Source organism: Coregonus clupeaformis, unplaced genomic scaffold (assembly GCF_020615455.1).
Source record: "Coregonus clupeaformis isolate EN_2021a unplaced genomic scaffold, ASM2061545v1 scaf0510, whole genome shotgun sequence".
NCBI lineage: Eukaryota > Metazoa > Chordata > Actinopteri > Salmoniformes > Salmonidae > Coregonus > Coregonus clupeaformis.
The window spans coordinates 182,501-200,000 of record NW_025533965.1 but is presented as its reverse complement, the minus strand read 5'-3'; the positions used below and the strand labels follow the sequence as shown (position 1 = coordinate 200,000).

Here is a 17,500-nt window from a genome sequence, read left to right as displayed (position 1 = left end):
TTCTCATACTTGGTCCTTTGCACTAGCACTACAAAGCTGATTCAAATAATCAAAACTTGATGATGAGTTGGTTATTTGAATCAGCACACATACCCAGACCCTGACCCTGGTCCCCAGAGTTTGGTCTGTACCCTGACCCTGGTCCCCAGAGTTTGGTCTGTACCCTGACCCTGACCCTGGTCCCCAGAGTTTGGTCTGTACCTTGACCCTGGTCCCCAGAGTTTGGTCTGTACCCTGACCCTGGTCCCCAGAGTTTGGTCTGTACCCTGACCCTGGTTCCCAGAGTTTGATCTGTACCCTGACCCTGACCATGGTCCCCAGAGTTTGGTCTGTATCCTGACCCTGGTCCCCAGAGTTTGGTCTGTATCCTGACCCTGACCCTGGTCCCCAGAGTTTGGTCTGTACCCTGACCCTGGTCCCCAGAGTTTGGTCTGTATCCTGACCCTGACCCTGGTCCCCAGAGTTTGGTCTGTACCCTGACCCTGACCCTGACCCTGGTCCCCAGAGTTTGGTCTGTATCCTGACCCTGACCCTGGTCCCCAGAGTTTGGTCTGTACCCTGACCCTGGTCCCCAGAGTTTGGTCTGTATCCTGACCCTGACCCTGGTCCCCAGAGTTTGGTCTGTATCCTGACCCTGGTCCCCAGAGTTTGGTCTGTACCCTGACCCTGGTCCCCAGAGTTTGGTCTGTATCCTGACACTGACCCTGGTCCCCAGAGTTTGGTCTGTATCCTGACCCTGGTCCCCAGAGTTTGGTCTGTACCCTGACCCTGGTCCCCAGAGTTTGGTCTGTACCCTGACCCTGGTCCCCAGAGTTTGGTCTGTACCCTGACCCTGGTCCCCAGAGTTTGGTCTGTATCCTGACCCTGACCCTGGTCCCCAGAGTTTGGTCTGTATCCTGACCCTGGTCCCCAGAGTTTGGTCTGTACCCTGACCCTGACCCTGGTCCCCAGAGTTTGGTCTGTATCCTGACCCTGACCCTGACCCTGGTCCCCAGAGTTTGGTCTGTACCCTGACCCTGGTCCCCAGAGTTTGGTCTGTATCCTGACCCTGGTCCCCAGAGTTTGGTCTGTACCCTGACCCTGACCCTGGTCCCCAGAGTTTGGTCTGTATCCTGACCCTGGTCCCCAGAGTTTGGTCTGTATCCTGACCCTGGTCCCCAGAGTTTGGTCTGTATCCTGACCCTGGTCCCCAGAGTTTGGTCTGTACCCTGACCCTGGTCCCCAGAGTTTGGTCTGTACCCTGACCCTGGTCCCCAGAGTTTGGTCTGTATCCTGACCTTGACCCAAAATACCGTTCTCTTTCTTCTCTGTCTTGTGATGTAAGTGTCGAGACGGTGCATTAAATCCCAGTCTAAGCTTTAGCGTTCTTATAGATGCAACGGAAAGAAAATGTATTCCATTGAGCCCATTTCAGCCATTACCGGGGTGTGTTTGACAGGTTATTACAGACATTTCCGCAGTCGTAATGTGAACGGAGAAAAATGACAGGCACAAGCAAGAGTATGAAATAGTTGCAAGAGTAAAATGAAAGCAATCAATCCAGCGAGATTTAAGTAACAAATGGATTTTTGCAACCATCAAACAGGAAATATATGGCTGAAAAAGACAGACCCTCAGGTGGGCGAGGCATGCACGTTGCTAATATTATGCAATGTTTCATGTTTTGTGTGGACCACAGGAAGAGTAGCTGATGATTAACAAAAGCTAATGGGGATAAAAAATATATACAAAATCAAATAAATACTGTTTCAGTCTGGCCTGTATCCCCGGCAGTCTCTGACCCAACTGCACGGTACGTACCCTGACCCTAAACCTAACCCTAACCCTAACCCTAACCCTAACCCCAACCCCGACCCTGACCCTGACCCTAACCCTGACCTTAACCGTGACCTTGACCCTAACCTACGTCCTAGTCAAGGTCTCTGTGTCTGCCTGCCTGCCTGCCTGTATGTCTGTCTGTCTGTCTGTCTGCCTGTCTGTCTTTCTGTCTCTGTCTCTCGCTGTCTCTCTCTCTCTCTCTCTGTGTGTCTATCTGCCTGCCTACCTGTCTGTCTGTGTCACGGTTTCGGCCGAGGCTGCCTCTCTTCCTTGTTCGGGCAGGCTTCGGCGTTCGTTGTCTCCGGAATACTAGCTGCCACCGTTGTATGTTTCATGTTCGTTTGCTTTTGTCTGTTTGTTGTGACACCTGTTCTCGTTTAGCGTAATTAGTGTCCTATAAGTTTCTCGTTGTGTTTGTCTAGTGTTGTGTGTGATTGATTTATTTCTGTCGTGTGTTGTGCTTGCATTTTGCTTATTCGCTCGGTTGAGCGTCACTCCACTGTGTTGGAGCGTTTACGCACATGTTTAGTGCGCCTTTTGTTTTGTCGCCTTCGTGCGTTGTTTCGCCTTCGGGCAAGTTTGTTCGTGTTTTCCTTGTTGGAAATTTACTAAAGTCTTTTGGACTATACTTCGGTGTCCTGCGCTTGATTCCACCACTACACCCACCTACAGCATTCTTGACAGAATCACACACCTTCAAGAATGGAATCAGCAGGAGCCGCAGCAGCCCAAGGTCCGTGAACAAAGTGACCAGATCCTGCAGATGGGGTCCGCACTGCAGGAGGTGATCACCACCATCCGAGGCTGGGGGACTCCTCCACCGCCATCCTCCCTGCCAGCACCATCGGCCAGTCAGCCCATTCCCGCTCCGGAACCCCGAGGAGTTCGACTCTCGCTCCCGAGGGCCTACGATGGGACCGCGGCCGGGTGTCAGGGTTTCCTTCTCCAGGTGGAGCTGTACCTGGCCACCGTGCACCCGGCGCCCTCGGGACATGAGAGCGTGTCCGCCCTGATCTCCTGCCTTTCCGGGAAGGCGTTGGAATGGGCCAACGCGGGAGTGGAGGAGGATCGACGCGGATACCATCACCTACGACGAGTTCTCCCGCCGCTTCAGGGCGGTGTTTGACCATCCCCCGGAGGGGAAAGCGGCGGGGAGCGTCTGGTCTTCCTCCGGCAGGGGAGGAGGAGTGCCCAGGAGTTCGCCTAGAATTCCGTACTCTAGCGGCAGATGCAGGGTGGAATGAGCGGGCTCTCATCGATCACTACAGATGTAGTCTTCGCGAGGACGTCCGACGGGAGCTGGCCTGTAGGGACACCAGCCTCTCGTTCGACCAGTTGGTCGACATGTCCATCAGGCTGGATAACCTGCTAGCTACCCGCGGACGTTCGAGGGGGTCCGTCCATTTCACCCTCCAGCGCCTCCCGAGCCGTGCCCCATGGAGCTCGGGGCGCTGGCGCTAGAGAGAGAGGGGTCGGCTACGAGGGGGTCCATCTCCTGCACCAACTGTGGTCGGGGAGGACACACCGCGGCTAGGTGCTGGGGATGGCCTCCTAGGGGAGAGAACAACAGGTCCCGCACTGGGGATTCCTTCCAGGTGAGTAGGCGCCCCACTCACCCAGAGCTCTCTGTTGCGCACTTCTGTATACCTGTGCGTTTTCCACAGGTAGCACCTCATTCCCAGCATAAGGCGCTGGTAGATTCAGGCGCGGCTGGGAATTTTGTTGATAAGAAGTTTTGTTTAGCCTTAGGGATTCCCCTTCTTCCTGTTGATGTCCCTTTCCCCGTTCATGCCCTAGATAGCCGTCCGTTGGGTGCGGGCTTGATCAGGGAGGTCACTGCGCCACTTAGGATGTGTGCGCAGGGGGTCATCAGGAGATGATTCAGCTATTTCTGATTGACTCGCCTGCGTATCCGGTGGTGCTGGGCATGCCCTGGTTGAGTACCCATAACCCATCTATTTCGTGGCAGGAGAGGGCTCTGATGGAGTGGTCTGCCCAGTGTGTGGGTCGATGTTTGGGCGTTTCCGTAGGGGCTACCTCGGTGGAGAGTCCAAACCAGGTGCCCGCATTGCACGTTCCCCCCTGAGTATGGGGATTTGGCTATTGCGTTTAGTAAGTCGAGGGCGACGCAGTTGCCGCCCCATAGGCAGGGAGATTGTGCGATAGACCTCCAGGCAGGAGCTGCGCTCCCACGGAGCCATGTGTATCCTCTGTCTCAGGAGGAGAAGAAAGCTATGGAGACTTACATAGACGAATCTCTGAGACAAGGATACATACGGCCTTCCACTTCCCCTGCGTCCTCGAGATTCTTTTTTGTGAAGAAAAGGGATGGTGGTTTACGCCCGTGCATCGATTACCGTGGTCTCAATCAGATCACGGTGAAGTACAGTTATCCACTTCCGCTGATTGCGACCATGACTGAGTCATTGCATGGGGCGCGTTTCTTCACTAAATTAGATCTCAGGAGCGCGTACAACTTGGTGCGCTTCAGGGAGGGCGATGAATGGAAGACAGCCTTTAGTACCACCTCGGGCCATTACGAGTATCTTGTCATGCCATACGGGTTGATGAACGCTCCGTCAGTTTTCCAATCATTCGTGGATGAGATCTTCAGGGACATGCAGGGGCAGGGGGTGGTTGTGTACATAGATGACATTCTCGTGTACTCGCCTACCCGTGTCGAGCATGTGGCCCTGGTGCGCAGAGTGTTTTGCGGAGGCTGGTGGAGCACGACCTGTATGTTAAGGCAGAGAAGTGTCTGTTTTTCCAGGAGTCAGTCTCCTTTTTGGGGTATCAGTTGTCTGCGTCAGGGGTGAAGATGGAGGTAGACCGGGTGTCAGCCGTGCGTAATTGGCAAACACCAACCACTGTGAAGGAGGTGCAGCAGTTTTTGGGGTTTGCGAATTACTACCGGAGGTTTATCCGGGATTTTGGACAGGTGGCAGCTCCCATTACGTCTCTTTTGAAGGGGGGTCCGGTGCGTCTGCAGTGGTCTGCCGAGGCGGACAGGGCGTTTGGGAGGCTGAAGGACCTGTTTACTTCGGCCCCGGTGCTGGCGCATCCGGATCCCTCTTTGCCATTTCAGGTAGAGGTGGACGCGTCTGAGGCCGGTATAGGAGCCGTGCTTTCACAACGGTCAGGCGCGCCACCTAAACTCCGCCCCTGTGCCTTTTATTCCAAGAAGCTCAGTCCGGCGGAGCGAAACTATGACGTAGGGGACAGGGAGCTGTTAGCCGTGGTACAGGCCCTAAAGGTGTGGAGGCACTGGCTTGAGGGGGCTCAACACCCTTTCCTCATTTTGACCGACCACCGTAACCTGGAGTACATCCGGGCAGCGAGGAGGCTGAACCCTCGTCAGGCAAGATGGAATATGTTTTTGACCCGGTTTACATTTAAGATCACGTACATCCCTGGGTCACAGAACGGTAAGGCAGATGCACTGTCTCGGCGGTATGACACGGAGGAGAGGTCCGTGGAGCCCACTCCCATACTGCCGGAGTCGTGTCTGGTGGCACCGGTAGTGTGGGAGGTCGATGCTGAGCTCGAGCGGGCGTTACGCACCGACCCTAGTCCACCGCAATGCCCGGAGGGTCGGAAGTACGTTCCGCTCGAGGTTCGGGATCGATTGATCTATTGGGCTCACACGTCACCCTCCTCTGGACACCCTGGTATCGGCCGGACAGTGCACTGTCTTAGTGCCAAGTACTGGTGGCCCACGTTGGCAAGGGATGTGAGGGTTTATGCTTCCTCCTGCTCGGTGTGCGCCCAGTGTAAGGCGCCTAGACATCTGCCTAGGGGTAAGTTACTACCCCTGCCCGTTCCACAACGACCATGGTCTCACCTCTCGGTGGATTTCCTTACTGACCTTCCTCCTTCACAGGGGAATACCACTATACTGGTCGTTGTGGACCGGTTTCCTAAGGCCTGTCGTTTGCTCCCCATGCCGGGCCTTCCTACCGCCTCTGCAAACTGCCGAAGCACTATTCACCCATGTGTTCCGGCACTACGGGTACCCAAGGATATTGTGTCTGATCGAGGTCCCCAATTTACCTCCAGGGTCTGGAGAGCCTTTATGGAGCGGTTGGGGGTCTCGGTGAGCCTCACCTCGGGGTACCACCCGGAGAGTAATGGGCAGGTGGAACGCGTGAACCAGGATGTGGGTAGGTTTCTTAGAACATACTGCCAGGACCGGCCGGAGGAGTGGGCAAGTCGTTCCCTGGGCCGAGATGGCCCAGAATTCCCCTACGCCATTCCTCCACTAACCTAACCCCTTTCCAATGTGTGTTAGGTTACCAGCCGGTTCTGGCACCTTGGCAGCAGAGCCAGATCGAGGCTCCTGCGGTGGATGAGTGGGCGCGGCGCTCGGAGGAGACATGGAACGCTGCACACGTCCACCTGCAGCGGGCCCTCCGACGTCATAAGGCGAGCGCCGATCTCCACCGCAGTGAGGGACCGGTGTACGCAGCTGGTGATCGAGTCTGGCTCTCTACCAGAAACCTGCCCCTCCGCCTGCCCTGTCGGAAACTGGGTCGGCGGTTTGTAGGGCCATTTAAAGTCCTGAGAAGGTTGAACGAGGTGTGTTACAAATTACAACTACCTGTTGAATATAAAAGTATTAACCCCTCGTTCCATGTGTCCCTTCTCAGGCCGGTGGTAGCTGGCCCACTCCAAGAAAGTGAGATCAGGGAGACTCCTCCGCCCCATTGGACATCGAGGGGGCACCGGCGTAATCCGTGAGGTCCATCTTGGATTCGAGACGTCGGATGGGGGTCTCCAATATCTAGTGGAGTGGGAGGGGTACGGTCCGGAGGAACGGTGCTGGGTGCCGAGGAGAGACATTTTGGACCCGTCTCTCCTGACGGAATTCCATCGTGGGCACCCGACGCACCCTGCTCCGCGTCCTCCGGGTCGTCCCCCGAGGCCGAGTCGGCGCACGTCTGGAGCCGCACGTCAAGGGGGGTACTGTCACGGTTTCGGCCGAGGCTGCCTCTCTTCCTTGTTCGGGCAGGCTTCGGCGTTCGTTGTCTCCGGAATACTAGCTGCCACCGTTGTATGTTTCATGTTCGTTTGCTTTTGTCTGTTTGTTGTGACACCTGTTCTCGTTTAGCGTAATTAGTGTCCTATAAGTTTCTCGTTGTGTTTGTCTAGTGTTGTGTGTGATTGATTTATTTCTGTCGTGTGTTGTGCTTGCATTTTGCTTATTCGCTCGGTTGAGCGTCACTCCACTGTGTTGGAGCGTTTACGCACATGTTTAGTGCGCCTTTTGTTTTGTCGCCTTCGTGCGTTGTTTCGCCTTCGGGCAAGTTTGTTCGTGTTTTCCTTGTTGGAAATTGACTAAAGTCTTTTGGACTATACTTCGGTGTCCTGCGCTTGATTCCACCACTACACCCACCTACAGCATTCTTGACAGTCTGTCTATCAGGGTGTGAACTAATTGATAGGTACATGTCACTGATTGGCCAGAGAGTCCAGCACCAGTCACCTGGTCTGAGTCCAGTCACCAGGTCAGTACCTGCTTAGAGGGAAATAATTAAAAACTTGATTGTTTGATTCAGGTTCGACATAGGAGAGAGTGCATCGCTCCAGAGCAGTGTCCTTGTTACCATAACAACAGAGCCTACGCACCTGGACAGAGCATCAAAATGGACTGTAACACCTGGTACGTACCTGCTTAAGACCCTACCTAACGTAACATCAGGTACGTACCTGGTTAAGACCCTACCTAACGTAACATCAGGTACGTACCTGGTTAAGACCCTACCTAACGTAACATCAGGTACGTACCTGCTTAAGACCCTACCTAACGTAACACCTGGTACGTACCTGGTTAAGACCCTACCTAACGTAACATCAGGTACGTACCTGAATTAGACGTACCTAATGTAAAACCTGGTAAGTATCTTGTTTAGACCGTATTGTAACACCTGGTATGTACCTGGTTTAAAGTATACCTAACGTAAAAATATCACCTGGTACGTACATGGTTTAGACGAACCTAACATAACAATATCACCTGGTACGTACATGGTTTAGACCGAACCTAACATAACAATATCACCTGGTACGTACATGGTTTAGACTGTACCTAACATAACAATATCACCTGGTACGTACCTGGTTTAGACTGTACCTAACATAACAATATCACCTGGTATGTACCTGGTTTAGACTGTACCTAACGTAACAATATCACCTGGTACGTACCTGGTTTAGACTGTACCTAACGTAACAATATCACCTGGTACGTACCTGGTTTAGACTGTACCTAACGTAAGACCTGGTTTGTACCTGGTTTAGACCACATCTAACAATATCACCTGGTATGTACCTGATTTAGAGCTTACCTAAAGTAACACCTGGTCCATACAGTGCATTCGGAAAACATTCAGACCCGTTGACTTTTTCCTCATTTTGTTAAAGCCTTGTTCTAAAATGGATACAATATTTTTTTTTTTCAGCAATCTTCACCCAATACCCCATAATGACGAATCCAAAACAGGTTTTTAGAAATTTGTGCACATTTATTAAAAATAAAAAACGGATACCTTATTTACATGGGTATTCAGACCCTTTGCTATGAGACTCAAAATTGAGCTCAGGTGCATCCTGTTTCCATTGATCATCTTTGAGATGTTTCTACAACTTCATTGGAGTCCTCCTGTGGTAAATTCAATTGATTGGACATGATTTGGAAAGGCACACACATGTCTATATAAGGTCCCAAAGTTGACAGTGCATGTCAGAGCAAAGACCAAGCCAAGAGGTCGAAGGAATTGTCCATTGAGCTCCGAGACAGGATTGTGTCGAGGCAAAGATCTGCGGAAGGGTACCAAAACCCTTCAGCAGAATGGGAGAAACTCCCCAAATACAGGTGTGGCAAGCTTGTAGTGTCATACCCAAGAAGACTCGAAGCTGTAATCGCTGCCAAAGGTTCTTCAACAAAGTACTGAGTAAAGGGTCTGAATACTTTTTACATTTGCTAAAAATTCTAAAAACCTGTTTTTGCTTTGTCATTATGGGCTATTATGTGTAGAAGAAGGCTTCCGAAAGCACTGTAACTGGCTTAGACCATATCTAACAATATCACCTGGTACGTACCTGGTTTAGACTGTAGCTAACATAACTATCACCTGGTACGTACCTGGTTTAGACTGTAGCTAACATAACAATATCACCTGGTACGTACCTGGTTTAGACTGTAGCTAACATAACAATATCACCTGGTACGTACCTGGTTTAGACTGTAGCTAACATAACAATATCACCTGGTACGTACCTGGTTTAGATTGTAGCTAACATAACAATATCACCTGGTACGTACCTGGTTTAGACTGTAGCTAACATAACAATATCACCTGGTACGTACCTGGTTTAGACTGTAACTAACATAACTATCACCTGGTACGTACCTGGTTTAGACTGTAGCTAACATAACAATATCACCTGGTACGTACCTGGTTTAGACTGTAGCTAACATAACAATATCACCTGGTACGTACCTGGTTTAGACTGGAGCTAACATAACAATATCACCTGGTACGTACCTGGTTTAGATTGTACCTAACGTAACAATATCACCTGGTACGTACCTGGTTTAAACTGTAGCTAACATTACAATATCACCTGGTACATACCTGGTTTAGACTGTAGCTAAAATAACAATATCACCTGGTATGTACCTTGTTTAGACAGTACCTAACGTAACAATATCACCTGGTACGCACCTTGTTTAGACCCTACCTAACGTAACAATATCACCTGGTACGTACCTGGTTTAGACTGTATCTAACATAACAATATCACCTGGTACGTACCTGATTTAGACTGTAGCTAACATAACAATATCACCTGGTACGTACCTGGTTTAGACTGTAGCTAACATTACAATATCACCTGGTACATACCTGGTTTAGACTGTAGCTAAAATAACAATATCACCTGGTATGTACCTTGTTTAGACAGTACCTAACGTAACAATATCACCTGGTACGCACCTTGTTTAGACCCTACCTAACGTAACAATATCACCTGGTACGTACCTGGTTTAGACTGTAGCTAACATAACAATATCACCTGGTACGTACCTGGTTTAGACTGTAACTAACATAACAATATCACCTGGTACGTACCTGGTTTAGACTGTAGCTAACATTACAATATCACCTGGTACATACCTGGTTTAGACTGTAGCTAAAATAACAATATCACCTGGTACGTACCTGGTTTAGACTGGAGCTAACATAACAATATCACCTGGTACGTACCTGGTTTAGACTGTAGCTAACATTACAATATCACCTGGTACGTACCTGGTTTAGACTGGAGCTAACATAACAATATCACCTGGTACGTACCTGGTTTAGATTGTACCTAACGTAACAATATCACCTGGTACGTACCTGGTTTAGACTGTAGCTAACATTACAATATCACCTGGTACGTACCTGGTTTAGACTGGAGCTAACATAACAATATCACCTGGTACGTACCTGGTTTAGATTGTACCTAACGTAACAACATCACCTGGTACGTACCTGGTTTAGACTGTAGCTAACATTACAATATCACCTGGTACGTACCTGGTTTAGACTGGAGCTAACATAACAATATCACCTGGTACGTACCTGGTTTAGATTGTACCTAACGTAACAACATCACCTACAACGTACCTGGTTTAGACTGTAGCTAACATAACAATATCACCTGGTACGTACCTGGTTTAGACTGGAGCTAACATAACAATATCACCTGGTACGTACCTGGTTTAGACTGTAGCTAACATAACAATATCACCTCGTATGTACCTTGTTTAGACAGTACCTAACGTAACAATATCACCTGGTACGCACCTTGTTTAGACCCTACCTAACGTAACGAGGCTAGATCATTCAGAACTCTATTTTTATGTGGGTGTGCAGTTTGTGTGAGAACAGACGTTGGCGCTGTACAGAGCAGGTGTGTGACGGTGTCTGTCGTACAGTGGGAGAGGGACATTACATCACCTTTGATGGTCTCCAGTACTCCTTCCCTGGGCTCTGTCAGTATGTCCTGGTGCAGGTCAGTTTGTGTTACCGTGTGTTACAGTGTGTGTGTGTGTGTGTGTGTGTCATGCCTGGTACTTGTCTCAAAGTTGTTTTGTAATCATGATGACAACTCTCTCTCTCCGTCCACCTCTCCATCTTCCCTCCCCCACGCTCTCCCTCCATCCACCTCTCCATCTTCCCTCCCCCACTCTCTCTCCGTCCACCTCTCCATCTTCCCTCCCCCACGCTCTCCCTCCATCCACCTCTCCATCTTCCCTCCCCCACTCTCTCTCCGTCCACCTCTCCATCTTCCCTCCCCCACTCTCTCTCTCCGTCCACCTCTCCATCTTCCCTCCCCAACTCTCTCTCTCCATCCACCTCTCCATCTTCCCTCCCCCACTCTCTCTCTCCGTCCACCTCTCCATCTTCCCTCCCCCACTCTCTCTCTCCGTCCACCTCTCCATCTTCCATCCCCCCACTCTCTCTCTCCGTCCACCTCTCCATCTTCCCTCCCCCACTCTCTCTCTCCGTCCACCTCTCCATCTTCCCTCCCCCACTCTCTCTCTCCGTCCACCTCTCCCATCTTCCCTCCCCCCACTCTCTCTCTCCTTCCACAACCTCCATCCTCTCTCTCCCTCTACCTCTCCCCATTTCTCCGTCCCTCCCTCACCCCCCTCCACCTCTCCATCTCTCTCTCTCTCACTCTCTCTCACTCTATCTCTCTCTCTCTCACCACCTCACTCTCTCCCTCCAACCCTCTCTCTCCCTCCACCTCTCTCTCTCTCTCCCACCACCTCTCTCTCTCCCTCCACCTCTCTCTCTCTCCACCTCTCTCTCCACCTCCCTCCCTCTCTCTCTCCCACCACCTCTCTCTCCCTCCACCTCCCTCCCTCTCTTGAGCCCCACCATCTCTCTTTCTCCCTCCACCTCTCGATCCTTCCATCTCTCTCTCTCCAACCACCTCTCTCTCCCTCCATCTCTCTCTCCCTCATCTCTCTCTCCCACCACCTCTCTCTCCCTCCATCGCTCTCTCCCACCACCTCTCTCTCCCTCCATCTCTCTCTCCCTCCATCTCTCTCTCCCTCCCTCCATCTCTCTCTCCCTCCATCTCTCTCTCCCTCCACCTCTCTCTCCCTTAACCTCTCTCTCCCTCCATCTCTCTCTCCCACCACCTCTCTCTCTCTCCACCTCTCTCTCCCACCACATCTCTTTCCCTCCACCTCTCTCTCTCTCTCCACCTCTCTCTCCACCTCCCTCCATCTCTCTCTCCAACCACCTCTCTCTCCCTCCATCTCTCTCTCCCTCATCTCTCTCTCCCACCACCTCTCTCTCCCTCCATCTCTCTCTCCCACCACCTCTCTCTCCCTCCATCTCTCTCTCCCTCCCTCCATCTCTCTCTCCCTCCATCTCTCTCTCCCTCCACCTCTCTCTCCCTTAACCTCTCTCTCCCTCATCTCTCTCTCCCCCACCTCTCTCTCTCTCCACCTCTCTCTCCCCACCACATCTCTTTCCCTCCCTCTCTCTCTCTCTCCACCTCTCTCTCCACCTCCCTCCATCTCTCTCTCCAACCTACCTCTCTCCCTCCATCTCTCTCTCCCTCATCTCTCTCTCCCACCACCTCTCTCTCCTCCATCTCTCTCTCCCACCACCTCTCTCTCCCTCCATCTCTCTCTCCCTCCCTCCATCTCTCTCTCCCTCCATCTCTCTCTCCCTCCACCTCTCTCTCCCTTAACCTCTCTCTCCCTCATCTCTCTCTCCCACCACCTCTCTCTCTCTCCACCTCTCTCTCCCACCACATCTCTTTCCCTCCACCTCTCTCTCTCCCTCCACCTCTCTCTCTCTCCACCTCCCTCCCTCTCTCTCTCCCACCACCTCTCTCTCCCTCCACCTCCCTCCCTCTCTTGAGCCCCACCATCTCTCTTTCTCCCTCCACCTCTCAATCCCTCCATCTCTCTCTCCAACCACCTCTCTCTCCCTCCATCTCTCTCTCCCTCATCTCTCTCTCCCACCACCTCTCTCTCCCTCCATCTCTCTCTCCCACCACCTCTCTCTCCCTCCATCTCTCTCTCCCTCCATCTCTCTCTCCCTCCACCTCTCTCTCCCTTAACCTCTCTCTCCCTCCATCTCTCTCTCCCACCACTTCTCTTTCCCTCCACCTCTCCCTCCATCTTTCTCTCCCTCCACCTCTCTCTCCCACCACCTCTCTCTCCCTCCACCTCTCTCTCTCCCTCCACCTCTCTCCATCCACCTCTCTCCCTCCACCTCTCTCTCTCCAACCTCTCTCTCTCTCCAACCTCTCTCTCTCTCCACCTGTCTCTCTCTCCCTCCTCTCTCTCCCTCCACCTCTCTGTCTCCCTCCACCTCTCTCGCCACCTCCCTCTCTCTCTCCACCTCCCTCTCGCTCTCCCTCCACCTCTCTCTCTCTCTCTCTCTCTCTCTCTCTCTCCCTCCATCTCCCTCCATCTCTCTCTCTCTCTCCCTCCATCTCCCTCCATCTCTCTCTCTCTTCACCTCTCCCTCTCCCTCTATTTCTCCAGGACCAGTGTGGAGGAGAGGAGGGGTCATTCAGGGTGCTGGTGGAGAATGAGGCCTGTGGGGTCGTAGGTCATCGCTGCGCTAAAGCTGTAACAGTCTACTACCAGGGAGGACTCATCACTATGGAGCACGGACAGGTCACACACACTCTCTCACATGCACACTCTCACACACACACTCACACACACACACACTTACCACCTCCCCCCCCCCTCTCTCCAGGTGAGGATGAGGAGGCCAGTGATGAAGGGTGTTGAGGTGGAGATAATTCGCTCTGGTCAGTTCTTCATCCTGCTGCTGGGGAAACATATCTCTATCAGCTGGGACCTGGGGACCCGCCTGCTAGTACACATCTCCTCACAGTACAGGGTAATACTACTATACTACTACTAGTACTACACTAACACATCTCTATTAGCTGGGACCTGGGGACCCGCCTGCTAGTACACATCTCCTCACAGTACAGGGTAATACTACTATCCTACTGCAATGATACTATTATACTACTACTGTAATATAATAATACTATTCTACTAATGTACTATTATACTATACTACTACTATACTACTACTATATTACTACTGTACTACTACTACTACTACCATTCTACTATACTACTATACTACTATACTACTATACTACTATACTACTATACTACTATACTACTATACTACTATACTAATACAATACTATGATAATACTAATATAATACTACTACACTACTATAATACTACTATAATACTGCTAAACTCTTGCTATACTACTATAATACTTTACTACTACGACACTACTACTATTGCTACACTAACACATCTCTATCAGCTGGGACAAGGTAACCCACCTACTAGTACACATCTCCTCACTGTACAGGGTAATACTACTACTATACCACTACTATACCACTACTATACTACTACTATAATATAATACTACTACACTACTAATGTACTATTATACCATCACTACTATACTACTACTATATTACAATACCACTACTATACTACTACTATATTACAATACCACTACTATATTACTACTATATTACAATACCACTACTATACTATTACACTACTATGCTACAATGATACTACTATACTACTATAAAACGATACTACTACAATATTATAATACTACTATACTGCTACTAGTACTACACTAACATATCTCTATCAGCTGGGACCAGGGTCCCGCCTGCTAGTACACATCTCCTCACAGTACAGGGTAATACTACTATACTACTACTAGTACTACACTAACACATCTCTATTAGCTGGGACCAGGGTCCCGCCTGCTAGTACACATCTCCTCACAGTACAGGGTAATACCACTTTTACTATTATATGACTACTGCTATTAACACTACTAGTACTACTACCACTACTACTACTGTGATACTACCACTACTACTACCATTACTACTACTATTAATACTACTACTACTAATACTACAACTAATAATAATAATAATAATAATAATAATAATAATAATAATAATAATAATAATAATAATAATAATGCTATACTTATACTACTACTACTACACTAATATGCTACTATAGTACTACAATACTACTATACTACTTCTACTACTATACTACTACTATTACACTAATATGCTACTATACCACTACACTACAATACTAATATACTACCACTATACTACTACCACTATACTACTACACTAATATGCTACTACTACTACTACTACTACTACTACTACTACTACTACTACAACTACTATACTAATATGCTACTGCACTACGACACTGCTATACTACTACTACACTATTATAGTACTACTATTATACTACTACTACTATACTACTAATACACTAATACACTTACTATACTACTACACTATTATAGTACTACTACTATTATACTACTACTACTACTACTATACTACTAATACACTACTACTATACTACTACTACACTAATATGCTACTATACTACTACACTATACTACTACTACTACTACTACTACTATACTACTAGTACTATAATACTACTAATATACTACTACTATACTACTGCTACACTATACATACATTATACTACTATTATACTGCACTTCATAACTGTCTCCATCATTCTGTGTATTTGTTTCTATGTGTGTGTGTGTGTGTGTGTGTGTGTGTGTGTGTGCGTGTGTGTGTGTGTAGGAGCATGTGTGTGGTCTGTGTGGTAACTATGATGGCAACGTGAACAACGACCTTCTGAGCAGCAACAACCAGCTGGAGGTCGACTCCACCCACTTTGGAAACTCCTGGAAGGTTAAACCCAGCTGCGCCGATGCAACAAAGGTACACACAGACACAAAGACACACACACACACACACACACACACACACACACCACACAGACACACACAGTCTATAGTATGTGTTTCTGTTAAACTTCTTCAGAACTTGAACAACGTGTGTGTGTGTGTGTGTGTGTGTGTGTGTGGTGTGTTTTTTCTGTGTGTGTGTGTGTGTGTGTGTGTGTGTGTGTGTGTGTGTTGTGTATCCCCCCTCCCTGCAGTGGTAACATAGTGAGGTTGGTGACTGTGGAACAGTCCTGTCGTGTTCTAACCAGCGCCATCTTCAGAGACTGCAATAGTCTGGTGAGTCACAAACACACTACATAACACTCATACAGTGAGGGAAAAAAGTATTTGATCCCCTGCTGATTTTGTACATTTGCCTACTGACAAAGACATGATCAGTCTATAATTTTAATGGTAGGTTGATTTGAACAGTGAGAGACAGAATAACAACACAAAAAATCCAGATAAACGCATGTCAAAAATGTTATAAATTGATTTGCATTTTAATGAGGGAAATAAGTATTTGACCCCCTCTCAATCAGAAAGATTTCTGGCTCCCAGGTGTCTTTTATACAGGTAACGAGCTGAGATTAGGAGCACACTCTTAAAGGGAGTGCTCCTAATCTCATCTTGTTACCTGTATAAAAGACACCTGTCCACAGAAGCAATCAATCAATCAGATTCCAAACTCTCCACCATGGTCAAGACCAAAGAGCCCTCCAAGGATGTCAGGGACAAGATTGTAGACCTACACAAGGCTGGAATGGGCTACAAGACCATCGCCAAGCAGCTTGGTGAGAAGGTGACAACAGTTGGTGCGATTATTCGCAAATGGAAGAAACACAAAAGAACTGTCAATCTCCCTCGGCCTGGGCCTCCATGCAAGATCTCACCTCGTGGAGTTGCAATTATCATGAGAACGGTGAGGAATCAGCCCAGAACTACACAGGATCTTGTCAATGATCTCAAGGTAGCTGGGACCATAGTCACCAAGAAAACAATTAGTAACACACTACGCCGTGAAGGACTGAAATCCTGCAGCGCCCGCAAGGTCCCCCTGCTCAAGAAAGCATATATACATGCCCGTCTGAAGTTTGCCAATGAACATCTGAATGATTCAGAGGAGAACTGGGTGAAAGTGTTGTGGTCAGATGAGACCAAAATGGAGCTCTTTGGCATCAACTCAACTCGACGTGTTTGGAGGAGGAGGAATGCTGCCTATGACCCCAAGAACACGATCCCCACCGTCAAACATGGAGGTGGAAACATTATGCTTTGGGGGTGTTTTTCTGCTAAGGGAACAGGACAACTTCACCGCATCAAAGGGACGATGGACAGGGCCATGTACCGTCAAATCTTGGGTGAGAACCTCCTTCCCTCAGCCAGGGCATTGAAAATGGGTCATGGATGGGTATTCCAGCATGACAATGACCCAAAACACACGGCCAAGGCAACAAAGGAGTGGCTCAAGAAGAAGCACATTAAGGTCCTGGAGTTGCCTAGCCAGTCTCCAGACCTTAATCCCATAGAAAATCTGTGGAGGGAGCTGAAGGTTCGAGTTGCCAAAAGTCAGGCTCGAAACCTTAATGACTTGGAGAAGAACTGCAAAGAGGAGTGGGACAAAATCCCTCCTGAGATGTGTGCAAACCTGGTGGCCAACTACAAGAAACGTCTGACCTCTGTGATTGCCAACAAGGGTTTTGCCACCAAGTACTAAGTCATGTTTTGCAGAGGGGTCAAATACTTATTTCGCTCATTAAAATGCAAATCAATATATAACATTTTTTACATGCGTTTTTATGGATTTTTTTGT

At 49.1% G+C, this 17,500-nt stretch overlaps 1 protein-coding gene across 1 annotated transcript in view; it reads left to right on the top strand.

Moving 5' to 3' along the window:
• Positions 1–17,500, top strand: part of vwf (von Willebrand factor) — a 144,478-nt gene that overhangs the window by 25,721 nt on the left and 101,257 nt on the right. Inside the window, exons 19-24 of the mRNA XM_045215775.1 lie at positions 7,374–7,477; positions 10,737–10,875; positions 13,379–13,513; positions 13,599–13,745; positions 15,542–15,682; positions 15,886–15,984. Of these exons, the coding sequence (XP_045071710.1) occupies positions 7,374–7,477; positions 10,737–10,875; positions 13,379–13,513; positions 13,599–13,745; positions 15,542–15,682; positions 15,886–15,984 (765 nt within the window). The remainder of the gene's footprint in view (positions 1–7,373; positions 7,478–10,736; positions 10,876–13,378; positions 13,514–13,598; positions 13,746–15,541; positions 15,683–15,885; positions 15,985–17,500) is intronic.